Source organism: Choloepus didactylus, chromosome 14, assembly GCF_015220235.1.
Source record: "Choloepus didactylus isolate mChoDid1 chromosome 14, mChoDid1.pri, whole genome shotgun sequence".
In the NCBI taxonomy this organism is placed as follows: domain Eukaryota; kingdom Metazoa; phylum Chordata; class Mammalia; order Pilosa; family Megalonychidae; genus Choloepus; species Choloepus didactylus.
The window spans coordinates 27,731,297-27,747,585 of NC_051320.1; the positions used below are offsets into that span (position 1 = coordinate 27,731,297).

The following is a 16,289-nucleotide window of genomic DNA, read 5'->3' on the forward strand; positions in this document are numbered from 1 at the left end:
AGTTTACCAAGCAATTCCACACTATTTATCCATATAAATCTATACCCATAAGATATCCATAGCATTTCTCTAGATGTCCTATAATAGGGGATTAGTTAATAAGATATGATACACATGAATACTGTGCAGCTATTAACATGATGCTGAATAGAATTTATTGATGTGAAAAGATGTTTACAATGTAGTTGTTACTCAAAATGGCAGGTTACAATATGATACTACACAATATGGTCCCGTATTGCACATTTAGAAGAATACATATCTAAATGGTATTAACGAAATGCATGGAATTATATGTGACTGTAATTATCTTTGCTTCTCTATTTTCTAATTTATCTGCAATAAATAAATATTATTAATGCAACAAATAAGATAAAATACATAAAAAAGAATCCCTCCAATCAAAAAGCAGTAATCAAATTAAAAGGTCAAATATGATTTATTAAACTGATTCGATGCAAAAACAAGATAGGGAAAGTTTAAATTATGGGAGAACTATTTTCAAGCACTATATAGACATGTTTATGTGATAATCTGTTAATTACAATTAATGGCTACATATTCTTGAAAACAGATTTGACAAAGCTAACCTTCACCTACAATTCCATTTTGCTTCCACTTACATTTTCTTTGGACTATAGTTTCAAAAGCAGAACCCAGGGAATGGTCCTTGGAAGCAATATCTTGAAGATCCATCAAACAGTTGTAAATTTGATCTCCCGGTCTTAGATAGATCATCTAGTCAACACATATCAGATACTCTGTTTCTAGAGCTGTGATTTGCCCCCTCATAATGAAAATAAAGAAAACATAGCCCTTTTAGAAAACTCAGTTTGTTATATTACATGCCAGGGTTCTTAGCATCGACCACACCCAACTTTGCACATGTTTGACTTTTTGCTTTTTCATTCCTTTTTTAGTTGATAGAAGCAAAGACAGGAAATAAAATTACACAAAGAATTTTAGAGCTTTCTGAAAAGAACCTTAGAGATCGTGTAGTCTAACCCCTTGATGTTGTACCTATGGAAATTCAGGTCTAGAGGGTCAGTAAGTGAAGAGCTGAACTAGAACTGGGCATCCCGCCTCTGAGCCCAGGTAGCATCCCACCATAATCCATGATTTACACAGAACATAAGATTCGACTTCAGAAATTAACTATCAGCCAAGAGAGTTAAGGAAAATAGCATGTGCGTAAGGATACAGACCTTGCATCTGGTAGCTGTATGGTGCCTGTCCAGGTTGAGGGGTACCGAAGCTTGCACCATAGCTTAGAAATCCTGTCTGTCCAGGCGACTGAGACTGTGCCAATCCGCCTTCAGTCTTGATGCCTGCCCACAGTGCACCTAAATCCGTTAGTGATAGCTTACCTATCTGTTCACATTCAAAAGCTGGTAAATATACAAAAACAGACACTCACAACCATTCAGTCACAAATGCTCCCTAACATCATCTGAATAATAAAAGTATCCCTGCTCCAAGTGAAATTCTGTAGACCACAACTTCAATCGACAATAACCCAGGATTATTACAGATTTTAATGCTTAGTCACAATATTTTCTGCTGTTGTTTTCCTGAATTTAACCTAGTGATATCATTTATAGACTTCATTTTGTTGTTTTACAAGAGTTAAGAGCATCTCCTTCATAGTCAAAAGAAATGACCAATAATTAAACCTTAGCTAAACTATTCCAAAAGTTATGTTGAATAGAGCCAAAATCAAAATCCCACATTCTAAAAAGTGACTAATGAGAGCTGCTAGCCTCAGTTTTTCTTTTTTCCTTTCTCTTTCTACCAAAAAAATACTGATTTTAGTATACAACTCATTTTGAAGTCAGAGGAAGCAATATTGAGCACAGAACTAAGAAACACAGAGAACCTTTCCCTGAAAGGTCCTACCAGAAAGTAAGGACAAGGGAAGTATAATATTAAAGAACTGAGTTCTGTAACACAGCACAGTGATCTAAAAACCAACAAAGTTGATCAGTAGTTCCCTTTTCATCCCATTTACTTTCAGATATTTATTCAAACATAATTGTTTTAAGTGTGGTCTAAACTACGCTTTGTTTTATCATATTATAACATAAAAATAATCTACTTGTGGCCCCAAAATACTTCCCAAAATGCCAGGCTGACATCTTAATTTCAAGACTTTGGTTTGGCAGCATTGTTGTACAGGGCTCTGCCCTGGATCATAATTAAAGACAGTCATGAAAGTTAACAACTGTCCTTAACTCTCACAGAAGGAGGGGAGGGAAATTTCTGCCAAGGCAATTCACATTTTTGAATAATTTTACTTTGCACTTAAGATAAATCATATCTTTAGCATCTAAAATACACAATAGTCTTACTGTTTATTTCCATTTTAGGGGAATTTCATCAGTAGAATGAAGTTAGGTAACTTTCCCAAGGCAGTGGAAGAATCTGACTCTTGGCCCAGAAAGCCTGCTCCAATTTCTGCAGTGTCTCTAAACAACCTCATAATGATCCTCACATTTAAACCTTAACATAACCTTAACATTCAAAAAAATGTACAGGCAATCCCAAAGTGATGAATAACCCAGGCATATAAGTGGTCCCTGGAGAAACACCTCACCAGTCACGGGACTTGATGGCTTGAGAAACGCCCTTTCTTTCCATGTTGTTACCACTAGGGACTTTCCCCTTTTGTCTCCATTTGAAGCTATAAGGATCTGCTTCCAGTCTTCACCTGTACTACCTCCTTTCAGTCTGGAGGTTTGGGATGGGAAACTTTATGATAAGAAGAGGTAAGGGGAAGCAGGAAGAGGTAGTAAATATCCGCCTTTCTCCATGCTTCTACCCACAAGCTGGTAAACTCATCTCATTGGGAGACTCCAACCAGATCCAGTGGAGAATAGTATGAGTTTTTCTTTCCCATATCTATCTTTTCTCACTGGATCTAGGTAACAAATTCGGGAGGCACAAGTCCTTGGAGAAAGACTTTAAGACGAGCTGGCCCATGCAGTGGCAGTTAAAGGTCCTACACTATGTACTCTTCCTTTGTGACTAAAGGATGGAGAAGAAGGCTGCGATGTTCTGTGATGCATTGTGGGCCAAGAAAAAGAGAAACCCTGGACAGAAGCACTAAGGACTTCTCCTAACACTCAAGGCCCAAAGAGAGAAGAAAACGGGTGATCAGGAAAATGCCAAGGACTGAGGATATTCCCAGATTTATTATCTGTACAGATTATAATAGAGATGATAACCCGTACATTGAGCTTTCCTCCCATCACCTCCTCAATCACCACTTCTCATATCAAAACCCCCCTCCTCTGTCTGTTAGTTCTGACCCTATTCTCAGACCCTCTGCATGTCTCATCCTCCTGAACAACCATTTCAGACAACGGGACATTCATTAACGGTTTAGAACTGGGAGTCAGTACCCCAGTGACCAGCTCCAGCCATGACTGAATGGGGAGGAGAGAGGAGGACAAAGGAGGAGCTGTGTGGCTGTGGCAAGGACAGGCAGGGCACCTTCCCGTGGAAGCACCAATAGGTCTACAGTACTTTAGTACTGTTGGTACCGAAAAATGTATTTTCGTGTTAAATCATTATCTTACAAATAAATTTGAGCATATAAGTTGGGAACTGCCTTGACTAATATAGATTGAAAGCTGCTCAGTTCAAATCATACATCCTTCTTCTCTTTTAGTTCAAAATGATAGTTTAAAAGTAACATTTACAGATAAATTTAGTTCATGTAATATCATTATGAGAAACTTTGGAAAAAAGTTATGGAAATGAAAGATAATTTTAGAGAGTCCATTTTAAAGCTGTTTCTAAAGTTTGCCTTAAAAACACCTAGTCAGATTTAACATTCATTTCCGATAGTTTTGAAATAAAATAGAGACTGCAGTCATACATAATTTGAATTTTATATTACATATATATTTGATAGGAAATTTATATATGGTCAATTCAGTTTGGTGTACAGACAGAGGATGGAGAGCAATAAAGCAATTAACTTCTAATTATTAATGAAATGCTTAAAAGAGAGCATTAATTCTTTCAATATACTGCCGGAAAGAGTATTACAAAACAACAATACTATCAGAAGCTTAATTAGATTATTGGTCACAAAAAATATTTCCAAAAAAAAGCACAGAATTATACTATGAGAATTAAAAGATGCCAAAGCAGATATCAATGTGACCATCCTTTCAGTGGATGCATTTAATAATTTCAATTATTAATTGTATTAGAAAGAAACTGTAGATATTTTCAATAAAATAGACCACTTTTTAGTAGATGTTTGCCATATATTGATAATGAACATTCTAAAATGGTCAAGTTGCTTTTTAACATCAGAATGCTTACTTTACTGATCCTTTCCTCCAAACTTCCAGGTACTTTTTGTCTGTTTCTTAATACAATGCCAATAATTCATATTTTTCTATCCAGTTCAATTTGTTCAAAAGTGAAAAATGCAAACTGCAATTCTTTTGAAAGAAAGGTATTTTGAAATTTAAGGTTTTTTGATTAGACATTGGGACTTGCTGGATTTATTTTTAATTTACAGGTATTGACCCTGTAACAACTGAGTTAAATTACACCAAGATAAAGATAATCTCCAGGTGGGAAGGAACAAATGGAGACGTGAGCTCTAAATGCTTCCCGATTTGTCTCTTTAAAGTACAGCCCAAGCGGTGCTATATAGATCACTTTTCCTAATGGTTGATAATGCTGAAATTTGATAACACTACCACACTCAAGTTTAGAGCAAGAGTTTGTTAAATTCTGCTTGTACTTCCTAATCAGAGCTAGGTATCTGATAAATAGGAAATGGATCTTTACCCCAAAAGACTTTGTTCACAGAAGTTTTATCACAAATATGCACAAAAATAGTTTGGATTCCAGAGAAGGAGCTCAAATGGCAAATTAAGAGCTGAGATATAACTGAAGAAAAAATGAGAGCAAGAGGGCATATAAACATGCAATCTATTTGCCACCTCTGACCTCAAGATAAGTAGCAACCAGCTCCAACAATGTTCATTAGAAAGAACTGTGTTATGAATTTAGGAACAAAAGGTGACAGCACTTTCTAAAGTGGCCTGATGGACAGTCTTTAAGGACTTTCACCAATACATGCCTGTCTGCTAGACAATGCCACTAGTCGTGCGTGGGATTACTCACCATATGAGGAAATTCCGTACGGCTGTCCTGGCTGTGGGTAGGTGGCATAGGCTGTAGCTTGTTGCATTCCTGTGGTAAACTGTGTTTGCCCATATGCAGCCATAGTTTGTGAGGAAGGGGTAGGGAGAATATGTGGGTATGGTCTGCTATTTGTCAGAAATGACAGAAAATAGAAAGCCCATGCATTAGATGGAAACATGCAAGGTAACTGATTAACAACCATATCACAAATGCCAGTTAAAGACTGTATCTTCAAGTAAAACTTCCAAATATAATACACAAAATACCGAAAGATTTAGTGTCACTACCAGATGATGCTAAAAATAAATTTGCATAAATACATTAATTCTCCATGAAATGCACTTGAGTTTAAATTAAGATGCAACATACAGGCACAGACATGACTTGAAATAAGGTAAAAGCATATTTATAAAAGTTATTTATTAAGAGAAAATACATCTTACTTGGAAGGATAAAGCTGTGGTGGGGAGAACTGGTGCGCTGGTCTCGGACTGAAGCTACTGCTCCCAATTGCTGGAAAAAAAAAGTACACCCCTCAATGCAAAATATACAATACGTATCAAGCATTAATATATTTTGAATTATGGGTTGGTCATATGAAATTGCAGATAGTGGACCTTTTATTCTCTCTTTCGTTTTATTAGAGATGTTGTGGATTTACAGAACAATCATGCGTAAAATACAGGATTCTCACATATCCACCCTCTTAATAACCCCTCGCATTGGTGTGGTACATTTGTTACAATTGATGAAAGCACATTTTTATAACTGTACTATTAGCTACGGTTCATGGTTTAACTTACGGTTCACTCTTTGTGTTGTGCAGTTCCATGGAATTTTTTTTTAAATTTATTCTAGTGACATATAAACAACTTAACATTTCCCCCTTTTAACCACATTCAGATGTATATTTCAGCACTGTTAATTATGTTCACGATGTTGGGCTACCATCACCACCATCCATTACCAAAACATTTCCATCACTCCTTATAGAAATTCTGAACACTTTAAGCCTTAATTCCCTATTCCCTAGCTCCACCCAATCCTCTGGTATCCTATATTCTAGATTCTGACCTTTTTGACCTGCAGAAATGGCATTTTCAAGTGGTTCAACCAAATAGAATGTTCAACCACAAAAGGAACCAAAAGGAGCTGACAAAGTAATTCTAATTTAAAAAGAACTCTTAGAAAACATTTTCACATCTTCTTAAATTTCTGTCAGCACTCTGCAATGGGTTTTCCAGTGCAAAACTCTCAGAGTACATGGAGTTCTGGCTACTGTTGGGAGAGACATGCTGGAAAGAGAGGCTTGACAGTGCATTGCGGGGTTGGGTAGGAACACACAAAAAGGTCATCTGGCCTATTATCTGTCCTTAGTGGGATCACACAAACCTGTGACTGTACTACCCAGAAACATGGTCTAATCCTCTCTCAGGTGAGTAGAAATGGGATATTTGCCTGCATTGATTTAGCAACGCTTTTTTAGTAAAAATGCATTCCTATAACTATCTTAAGTTTCTCAAGTTGCAAACTAAGCCTGTTTTTTCTTGTGTTGATCAAGGGTGTTCCTTTGCCTTTCAGTTATTTGTGCTCTACTTCAGCATTCAAGTTAAATGGTTGCTTTTTTGTTTGTTTTCTTTTTTTTTGGTTTGGTTTTTTAAAGAGATATTTAAGCATTCAAGCAAAATTTAATTTCTTTTTAATCCCATATATGTGATTCATTATGTTTTAGAAATGCACTAAACTCTCCTACCAGACATTCTTTCATGTTCATTCTGAACTAAAGAAGCAAAAATCCATTTTAACATAAGGACTTAAAATGGGAGTTGTCAGTGTCTTTCACTATAAATGAGGGCAATCTAGATGTTATACACACACACGTACACACTAACGTTTATGTGTGTGCGTGTGTATGTCTATATCCATATCTATATATATTTTGCTCAAACTCTCCATAATCTCTAACTGGCTAAGATGTATATTCTTTGGCATAATTATTATAAAAAGATATGTTGATTTTCTTATTCAGAGGCTCTATTATTTTTTAACTGTAACACATTAAAACCCCTTCATAGGGTTACATGCAAAGTTTTATACATTTTTCATGAAGTCACATCAGTACATGTATGCCTCTCAAGCATAAAGAACCATGGCAGAGTTGCACCAGAACCTCAACATCTACGAACAATCCTTCCTTTTTAAAACAAATAGGACTAGCACAGTGACAATATAATAGGTCTAGATTTGTACTACCCTTGCACGGGGCCAGACTTCCACCATCTGGTTGCGAGTTTGGCAGAGACGGAATTTGTATTTAAGAGATGGTGAACTAAACCAGCTGGTCTCCCTCTGCCTTTTGGCACATATTAAGTCATTATTCTGTTCCAGGCTCTGTGCTAGATGCTGCAGAGCGCAAACATGCAAAGACAAGTTCTGTCTGTTACACATGGGGAGACTGACACACAAATAGCCATGCAAGGATTAATTAAACACTGCAATTTATAGAAGGGAGGGATTAGGGAGAGAACACTTGGAGTACAAAGACTACCATTTGCCCAGGTCAGCTGCAACTACAACCTCTTCTACTCCCCTTTTCTAAGCCTTAAAAGAGACCAAGAATAAAGTAGGTTTATCCAGCAGAGTCGCTGAACTAGTGATATCTTTCCTACAATCATAAATAAAATATTTTTAATGAAATAATAAGAAAAACCAATGCCACCGAGTGTGGAAGCCACAAGAATCCCTTTTATTCTTTTCTAGCTTTATGGTTGTTTTTCCAAATTGTGGGTCATGACTCATAAAAAGGTCATAAACTCAATTTAAATGGCTTGCACCCAGCAATTTTTAGAAAACAGAACAGAGTAGAAGATACCAAGGTTATTACGTAGGGTAAAGGCAAGTTCTGTGGAGCTTTGATTTAGATTATATGCATTGTGTGTGTGTGTGTGTGAGAGAGAGAGAGAGAGAGAGAGAACACACATGGTGAAAGATTTGGAAGACTGCAGAGTGTGTGGTAAATAAGAGCACAGTTTCTGGAAGCGGAATGTAATATAAGTTTAGATTCCTATCCCAACTCCTCTATGTGATCTTAGTCAAATTATTTGATCCCTGTAAGCCTCAATATATTTTCCAGTAAAATGATGGTAATAACACCATCTACACCTCATTAGGATTGTTAGTATTAAATAAGACAATTGACATAAAGTGGATAATAACAATGTTTGTCTAATATATGTTTGTTATCATCTCCACCTGGCTGTCCCTCAGATGCCCACTATCTTTGCCACCAAACTAGTCCTTCCTTCTGCATTTTTAATTCTACTTGATTGACAACGTTGCCATCTGTTCAGCAAAGTGCTTGAAGGTAGGATTCTTTGCTCCCATTTTACATATAAGGAAAGCAGAGCTGATAGAAGTTAAGAGCCATGGCCAAGCAAATAAATGGGCAAATCGGTATTTGAACCCAGGTCTGCCTGACTCCTCCCACCTTAACCTACTATCTCCTTATCACCCACCTAGGCAGAAAAACTAGATGCCTCAAAATTACCTTATTCTTCACCTCTATTTTATGACCCTCCAGTCACCCACTCATCCCCAATCCAGGAATTGCCTGTTGATCTCCATCCCTCTCTCCATCCCTCTCTCCAGTCCAGGCTTAGGTCCCCATTCTTTAACACCTGGACTACTCCAGAGCCTCATGGCTTCTTTCTGTGGGATCCGCCATGCCTACCCATTGCTTCCCAACCATCAGCACTGCCCCCACCATGCTCTTTTCTTAAATGAAAACTTCCTTCTGTCCATTCTCCAGCTTAAAATCTTTCAACTGCTCACATTAGCTCTAGGATAAATTCCAAATTCCTTGCATGGCATAAAAAGAGAGTCACACTTCAACTCCATCCTGGGTTTAATACTACGCAGTCTCAGTGGACTTCAACATTGCCCATCCATGCCATCTGCTGTGTCGCATGCCAGATCCCTCTGTGCTGTGATGCTCTTTCCCTCTGACCCTGCCCCCCGCCCCCTCCATCGGGACCCAAACACCACTTTCTCTTTAGGATAATGCCTTCCTTCTCTGTGCTTTCTTGGAACTTTGGAACTTTGTAAACAGGGGCAGTATAACACTTATCAGATTGCATTGTGGTTAGCATATAGATGTTAGTTTCCTCTGCTAATCATGAGCATCTGGGGCCAGGGAACTCTTTTACTCCTTTGTTTCCTCAGTACCTGATAGGGCCTGCTATGTGGTAAGTAATCAGTAAACAATATTTGTTTAATGAAAATGTGAGAGTTAAGTCATAAGCAAAGTTTTACCATAAAGTTTAAACCATGAAAAGGATGGTTGAATTATTGGTTTCAATGGAATCACTGGATGGCAAAATAAAATGGTCATCGTACTATTAGCCAAGAGCCTTGGAACATGTGGGCGATATCTCCTATCTCCATTCTAGTACTTTATCCTACTTCTAACATAAAAATTAAAGAAGCACCCCAAACCTTGTTATAGGAAGAGAGGAGAACCCAAGGTAAATAATATTCACAAGCTTGAGAATCCACTGGGAAGGGAGACAGAAATCTCAACCTGCCTCATTCACTCCTTCCCAGCACCCGTCTCATCCACCATCACCCAGATGATCAGGTCAAAAGCCTGAAGTAATTTTTGATTCTTCTCTCTCTCTCATACCCCACATACCATTTTATCATGAGTCTAGTCAGTTCTCCTTTCAAAATATATCCCAGATCTGACAGGTCCTCATGTCCTCTAGCTGTACCACTGTGTTCCAATCGCCATCCCTGGGTGACCATGAGAAGACACCTCTCCACACTCCCAGTGCAGAGCCTCAGTTGCTAAGCTCTGAATCCACTGGTGCTAAGGCGAGGGAGCCACACTTTCCCCAGCTGCTCCCGGCCTGTGACTGACTGCGTTAGGGATACTGAGGCACACCTATTCTCAAGAGGCCTGTGGCTCTCCGACTGCTGACCCTGGATTCTCCAGTAGCCTTGTGGAAATATCCTAGGGCACTTCCATCTAACCTTCCCTCTCTCCTCTGCTCCTTTCCCCTAACACAAATCCTTGCGTTCCTAACCCCACCTCAGTGGCTGCTTCTAGGGGGACATGGGCTAACTCGAACATCTTTCTTCTCAATCAGGGAACTGCCAGTATCCATTTTCTCCCTCCCCATATCCTCCCCACAGTGCATTCTCTACACAATGAACAGTGACCCTTTTTAAAATACAGATTAGATCATGCTTCCAGCCCCCCTCCCTCAGCTCAAAGCCCTCCCATTATCCTTTTCTTATTTTTAAATTAATCCAAACTTGTTGTCTCACTTCACCAAGATCTCTGCTCAGAGGCTGTCTCATCAGAGAGGCCCTCTCTCTAGAAGACACTGCCATCTACTCTTCCACCTCATTCTTCTATTAGCAACTGTTTTCTTCATAGCACTCATCATTGCCTATTCACTAACACGAACACATCACTTACCATGGGTATATCTCTCCCTCAAGAATGAAAGCTCCATGAGAGCAGGGACCTCGGCTACCTTTTCACTGCTCTATTTCCACTTCCTTCAACACTGCTGAATAGACAATAGGTGCTCAATAAACAACTGTTGAGTGAATGAATCAGACCCTAAAAATTAAGCCTTTTTATGAGCAATTAGAAAATTATTCCTGTTTCTCAGCATATTTTTCTTTCTCTGGAAGCATCCTTGTTTCTATTTTTAATTTTCAATACCACCAGACATTCAACTTCATTTGATCAACATCATCAACTGACATTTTATTTAATACATCAGTAACAAATTTAGGCTTGGTGTAGATGGCAAAAGTAGTAGGCAAAGATATTTTGCAATCTCTAAAAATACATTATTTCCAACCTATACTATTCTTAAAATTTTAATAATTAAAAGATTGCCTATCAGATAACCCAAGATGGCAGCTAGGTAAGACAGGGCAAAAAAACACTGCTGTGAAAAATACTAGATAAAAGCCAGAAAATGACCCAGAACACAAGCTCCAGAGATGCACCAGCCGGACAAGGTCTGCTAAATCCACAGGGACCGTATGTTTGGTGAAACCAGGAGTCTGCATTCTGAAACAAGTGAGTGAGCCAGCTGAAAGTCCAGTGGCCGCGCTGTGGTGTGGGGAACCCATGGGCTGGCATTGGGAGATGGACTAGTTCTTTAAAAAAAAAAAAATCTGGGACCGACTGCAGATACAAGGGTGAGAACCACGCAGTGAAGTACGGCAGGAGCGGGCTGTCCCAACACCTTGGTGTCTGGCATGGAGGACAGCCCTTCCCACACCCACTGTTGTCTATCTCGGGGCCAGGGGGGCAGAGGGGAGCCAAAAGGAGAAAGAAACCGCGCCCCCTGCAGCCATCTCCCCGGCGGGCTGGGAACGCTCCTGCCCGGGGCCAGACCCATAGCCCAGAGTCAGACCAAGGGTCCCAGTGTGATGGGGAGTCTTTCCCACAGCACCGCACACACACCACAATATCAGCTGTGGACAGTGGCCGTTAGTGCACCCACAGCTAATCATCCCGGAGCTGGGAAGGCGGAGCTGTGCGAAGAGGGGGAAATTAACACTCCCCATTCAACCATCTTTACAGCAGGCTGGGAGCACCACTGCAAGGCCTGGCAGTCCAGGGCTTCCCTGGAGGGCTGGCGTGCACTTGTGACGTGGCACAGCCTTCCCTCAGCAGAGGTCCTGGAAAAGCATGACTGAGAAGGAGGGGCCCGCTCAGAAATCCCAGGGACCCTATGCCAGTGCTGGGGACTTGTGTGTCAGCAGCAGAGACAATCTGTGATGGGACTGAGGTGAAGGCTTGGATTCTTGCAACAGCCTTAAATCTCTGGGAACACCTGGGAGGTTTGATTACTAAAGCTGCCCTGCCTCCCTAACCAATCAGACACATGCCCCACATTCATGGCAGACAGCATCAACAACACACCCAAACTTACTGCACCAATTGAACCCCACAAGAATTAGATCCCCACAAAGCACAAAGACAAAGTTGGGGAGAACTGACTTGAGGGGAATAGGTGAGTCGTGGACGTCATCTACTGGTTAGTTAGAGAAAGTGTATGCCACCAAGCTGTAGATCTGACAAATTAAAGACTGGTATTTTTTAGACCCTGAAAGAACCCTATCAAGTAAGCAAATGCCAAGAGGCCAAAAACAACAGAAAATCTTAAAGTGTATGATAAAACCAGATGCTATGGAGAACCCAAACCCAAACACCCAAATCAATAGATCAGAAGACACACAGTACTTGGCGCAATTAATCAAAGAACTAAAGACAAACAATGAGAGCATGGCACAGGATATAAAGGACATAAAGAAGACCCTAGAAGAGCATAAAGAAGAAATTGCAAGAGTATATAAAAAAAACAGAAGATCTTATGGAAATAAAATAAACTGTTGGCCAAATTAAAAAGACACTGGATACTCATAATACAAGATTAGAGGAAGCTGAACAATGACTCAGCGTCCTGGAGGACCACAGAATGGAAAACGAAAGAACAAAAGAAAGAATGGGGGAAAAATCGAAAAAATCTAAACGGATCTCAGGTATATGATAGATAAAATAAAATGTCCAAATTTAAGACTCATTGGTGTTTCAGAAGGGGAAGAGAAAAGGTCTAGAAAGAGTATTCAAAGAAATTGTTGGGGAAAACTTCCCAAACCTTCTACACAATATAAATACACAAAGCATAAATGCCCAGCGAACTCCAAATAGAATAAATCCAAATAAACCCACTCCAAGACATATTCTGATCAGACTGTCAAATACTGAAGAGAAAGGGCAAGTTCTGAAAGCAGCAAGAGAAAAGCAATTCACCACATACAAAGGAAACAACATAAGACTAAGTAGTGACTACTCAGTGGCCACCATGGAGGAGAGAAAGCAGTGGCATGACATACTTAAAATTCTGAGAGAGAAAAATTTCCAACCAAGAATACTTTATCCAGCAAAGCTCTCCTTCAAATTTGAGGGAGAGCTTAAATTTTTCACAAACAAATGCTGAGAGATTTTCCTAATAAAAGACCTGCCCTACTTCAGATACTAAAGGGAGCCCTACTGACAGAGAAGCAAAGAAAGGAGAGAGAGAGAGAGAGAAATTTAACAGACATATATAGAACATTACATCCCAAATCACCAGGACACACATTCTTCTCTAGTGATCACGGATCTTTCTCCAGAACAGACCATATGCTGGGACATAAAACAAGCCTCAATAAATTAAAAAAAAAAAAATTGAATTTATTCAAAGCACATTCCCTGACCACAATGGAATACAAATAGAAGTCAATAACCATCAGAGACTTAGAAAATTCACAAACACCTGGAGGGTAAAAATGAAGGGGAAATGAAAACATTCCCAGATAATCAAAAGCTGAGGGACTTCATCACCAGTAGATCAGTCCTATAAGAGATGCTAAAGGGAATTGAGCAGGCTGAAAGGAAGGGACACTAAACAATTGACTGAAACCGCATGAAGAAATAAAGATTTCCAGTAAAGATCACATGGTAAATATAAATACCAATACACTGTATTTTTGATTTTTAACTCCACTATTTCCTTCCTACAGGATCTAAAATACATAAACTGTAATGACAAATCAGTGGTTTTGTACTCAATGTAAAATATGTAATTTTTGACAAGAACTATGTCCTTGTCAGTTTATGTGTCCTATTGAAGTTAAGTTGGTATCAAAGAAAAACAAGATTGTTATAGACTTAAGAGGTTAAATTTAAGCCCCATGGTAAACACAAAGGAAGTATCAGAGAATATGACCATAGAGTTGAAAAGTGGAGTATGGGTTATGAGAAGTGGGGGAAGGCGCAATGGGGAGTGAAGAAATGGGTGTAGGGTTGCTGTTTGGGGTGAAGGGAAATTTCTAGCAATGGATGGTAGGAAGGCGATAGCATTGCAACATTCTAAATGTGATTAATTCCACTAATGAAATGCTTGGGATGGGTCGGAATGGGAAGGTTTAGGCTGTATATGTTTTCACAAGTGGAAAAAAAAAAAAGGACAGTCTAAATAGATAATGACAATTAAATGCCAAGGATGATCCTGGATGGGATCTGAGGATGGAGGAGGGGAGGCTCAAAGAGACATAGTCGGGACATAAGAAAAATAAAAAAGGAAATATAGAATGTAAGCTTTGTATCAATGTTGAATTTCTTGAACTTCTTAGCTGCACTTAATGGGAATGAATAAAAGAATGTTCTTGTTCATGGGAAATGTATATGTGAATTATATTATTTGTTCACGGATGTGTGCAGCTTGCTCTCATATATTCAGAAGACAGAGCAATAGATGATGGATGATAGATAGGGAGAGAGGGAGAGAGGGAAAGAAAGAAATGGTGGTGTGACAGGATGTTAAAGTTGGTAGATGGGGGGTCGGGGGAGGGGGTCGGGGTATGCTGGAGTTCTGTGTATGGGGTTTGTGTTGTTTTTGCAACTGTTCCTGTAAGTTTGAATTTATTACAAAATAAAATTTAAAAAAAAAGATCGTTTTTCATTGGTAAAGAATAAATCAGCAGAACTTCATTGTATTTTATAAACAATCTTGCAGTTTTTAGTTCAACCCCATGCTTTGTAAAACCAACCCCCTTTTCCCCTCTCCCGAAACCAGATACCTGAGTGATCTCCCTGGGAAAGAGCAAGCCCTATTCCCCCCTAATGATTTAGGATGAAGAACAGAGGTGGAGAGGGCTCTTAACCACTGTCAAAGCAGCTCCGTTTCTTTTCGCCCTGGCTATTTTCTCAAGACATCAAGAATAGTCAGGATGGGGATTATTGCACGTGAATTCTTAAGCCATCCTGGAGAAGGAGGTAGGAATGGTGGCCACAGAGATCAAGACGAGCTGGGAAGAAATGGTTTGGAGACTGCTTTCTCCAATACCACTTCCTCTTACTAACCCCAAGCCCTGTTCACAGCCGCTTCAGCATGCCATGAGTTTTGTATCTTATTCATTAGAAATAAAAGAAAATATAAAAGGTAATATAAAAAAAGTCCATCCCATGGTCCTCTGTGCTTCTTACACCTTGACCCAACCCCCAGCTCACCTAATCCTTTCCTCTGGGTCCAATCACATAGAATCAGTCCATAGAAAACAAAATCCCTTATCACATCAGCTTCTTCACCAAACTACCCCTCATCTGCAGCTAAGCCCTTCTCCAAGGCCCTTACTGCTCATTCTCTCTAATTCTAGATACCACCAAGACCTGAAACACACTCTTTATCCTCATTGCTGCTTCTTCCAAAGCATTATTTTTCTGGTGTCCCATAAAACTTTTCCTTCTCTGAGGTGCACGACAGCTGTTTAACCTGTCCATGAAAAACCCACCTCCTGGACACTGCCTCGTAGTGATCAAAAACTTTATTTGGCTCTGAATTCTGATGAATTCCAACAATATTCTGGGTTATACATCCAACACTCTTCTCATCTGTCTAAGCCTTCAGCTCTAGCCTTCTACTTCAATTATCAACCTCAAGACCACATCCAGAACCCTTTCCCCCATTCCACACTTATTCTACTGACTTAAACCACAACTATGTTGACTGATTCATTCATTCATTTAACAAACATTTCTTGACCATGGGCTCAGTACTACATGTTCCATACTATCATGGCCACTGGGACTAGAACTGTGGACAAAACAAACAGAATCTTTTTTATAGGGCTACAGTTGGGCAGGATGACAGACAAGAAAAAATAATTTTAAAAGCAGTGATGAGGGCTGAGGATAGGAAGTTGAGAGAGTTAACCACAGGAAGTACCTGGTGGAGGTCTCACTGAGTTTTGAGATTAAGGAAGAGCATGCACTCTTTCTAGAATTTCCATGCCTTTATTCCCATTTCACCTGTTATCCACCTCATCAAGATATCCAGGACCCCTGACATCCTTATTTGGGGAATACAGCAATGAACAAAACAAAATAAAAATCCTTGCCCTCGTGGAGCTCATTTTTGATAGAGATGAGAGACAAGCAATAAACCTAATGCACAAATAAACAAAACAGTTTGCAAAAGGTTCTAAATGTCATGGGAAAAGAATATCCAGCAGGTTAGAGCAACTGGAAGCAGTAGGGGGTCAGG

General features: G+C 39.4%; 1 protein-coding gene across 1 annotated transcript in view; it reads right to left on the reverse strand.

The window, feature by feature from the left end:
• Positions 1–16,289, reverse strand: part of EYA1 (EYA transcriptional coactivator and phosphatase 1) — a 163,541-nt gene that overhangs the window by 116,297 nt on the left and 30,955 nt on the right. Inside the window, exons 6-8 of the mRNA XM_037803271.1 lie at positions 5,616–5,685; positions 5,152–5,297; positions 1,206–1,328 (exon numbers count right to left, since the gene is read on the reverse strand). Of these exons, the coding sequence (XP_037659199.1) occupies positions 1,206–1,328; positions 5,152–5,297; positions 5,616–5,685 (339 nt within the window). The remainder of the gene's footprint in view (positions 1–1,205; positions 1,329–5,151; positions 5,298–5,615; positions 5,686–16,289) is intronic.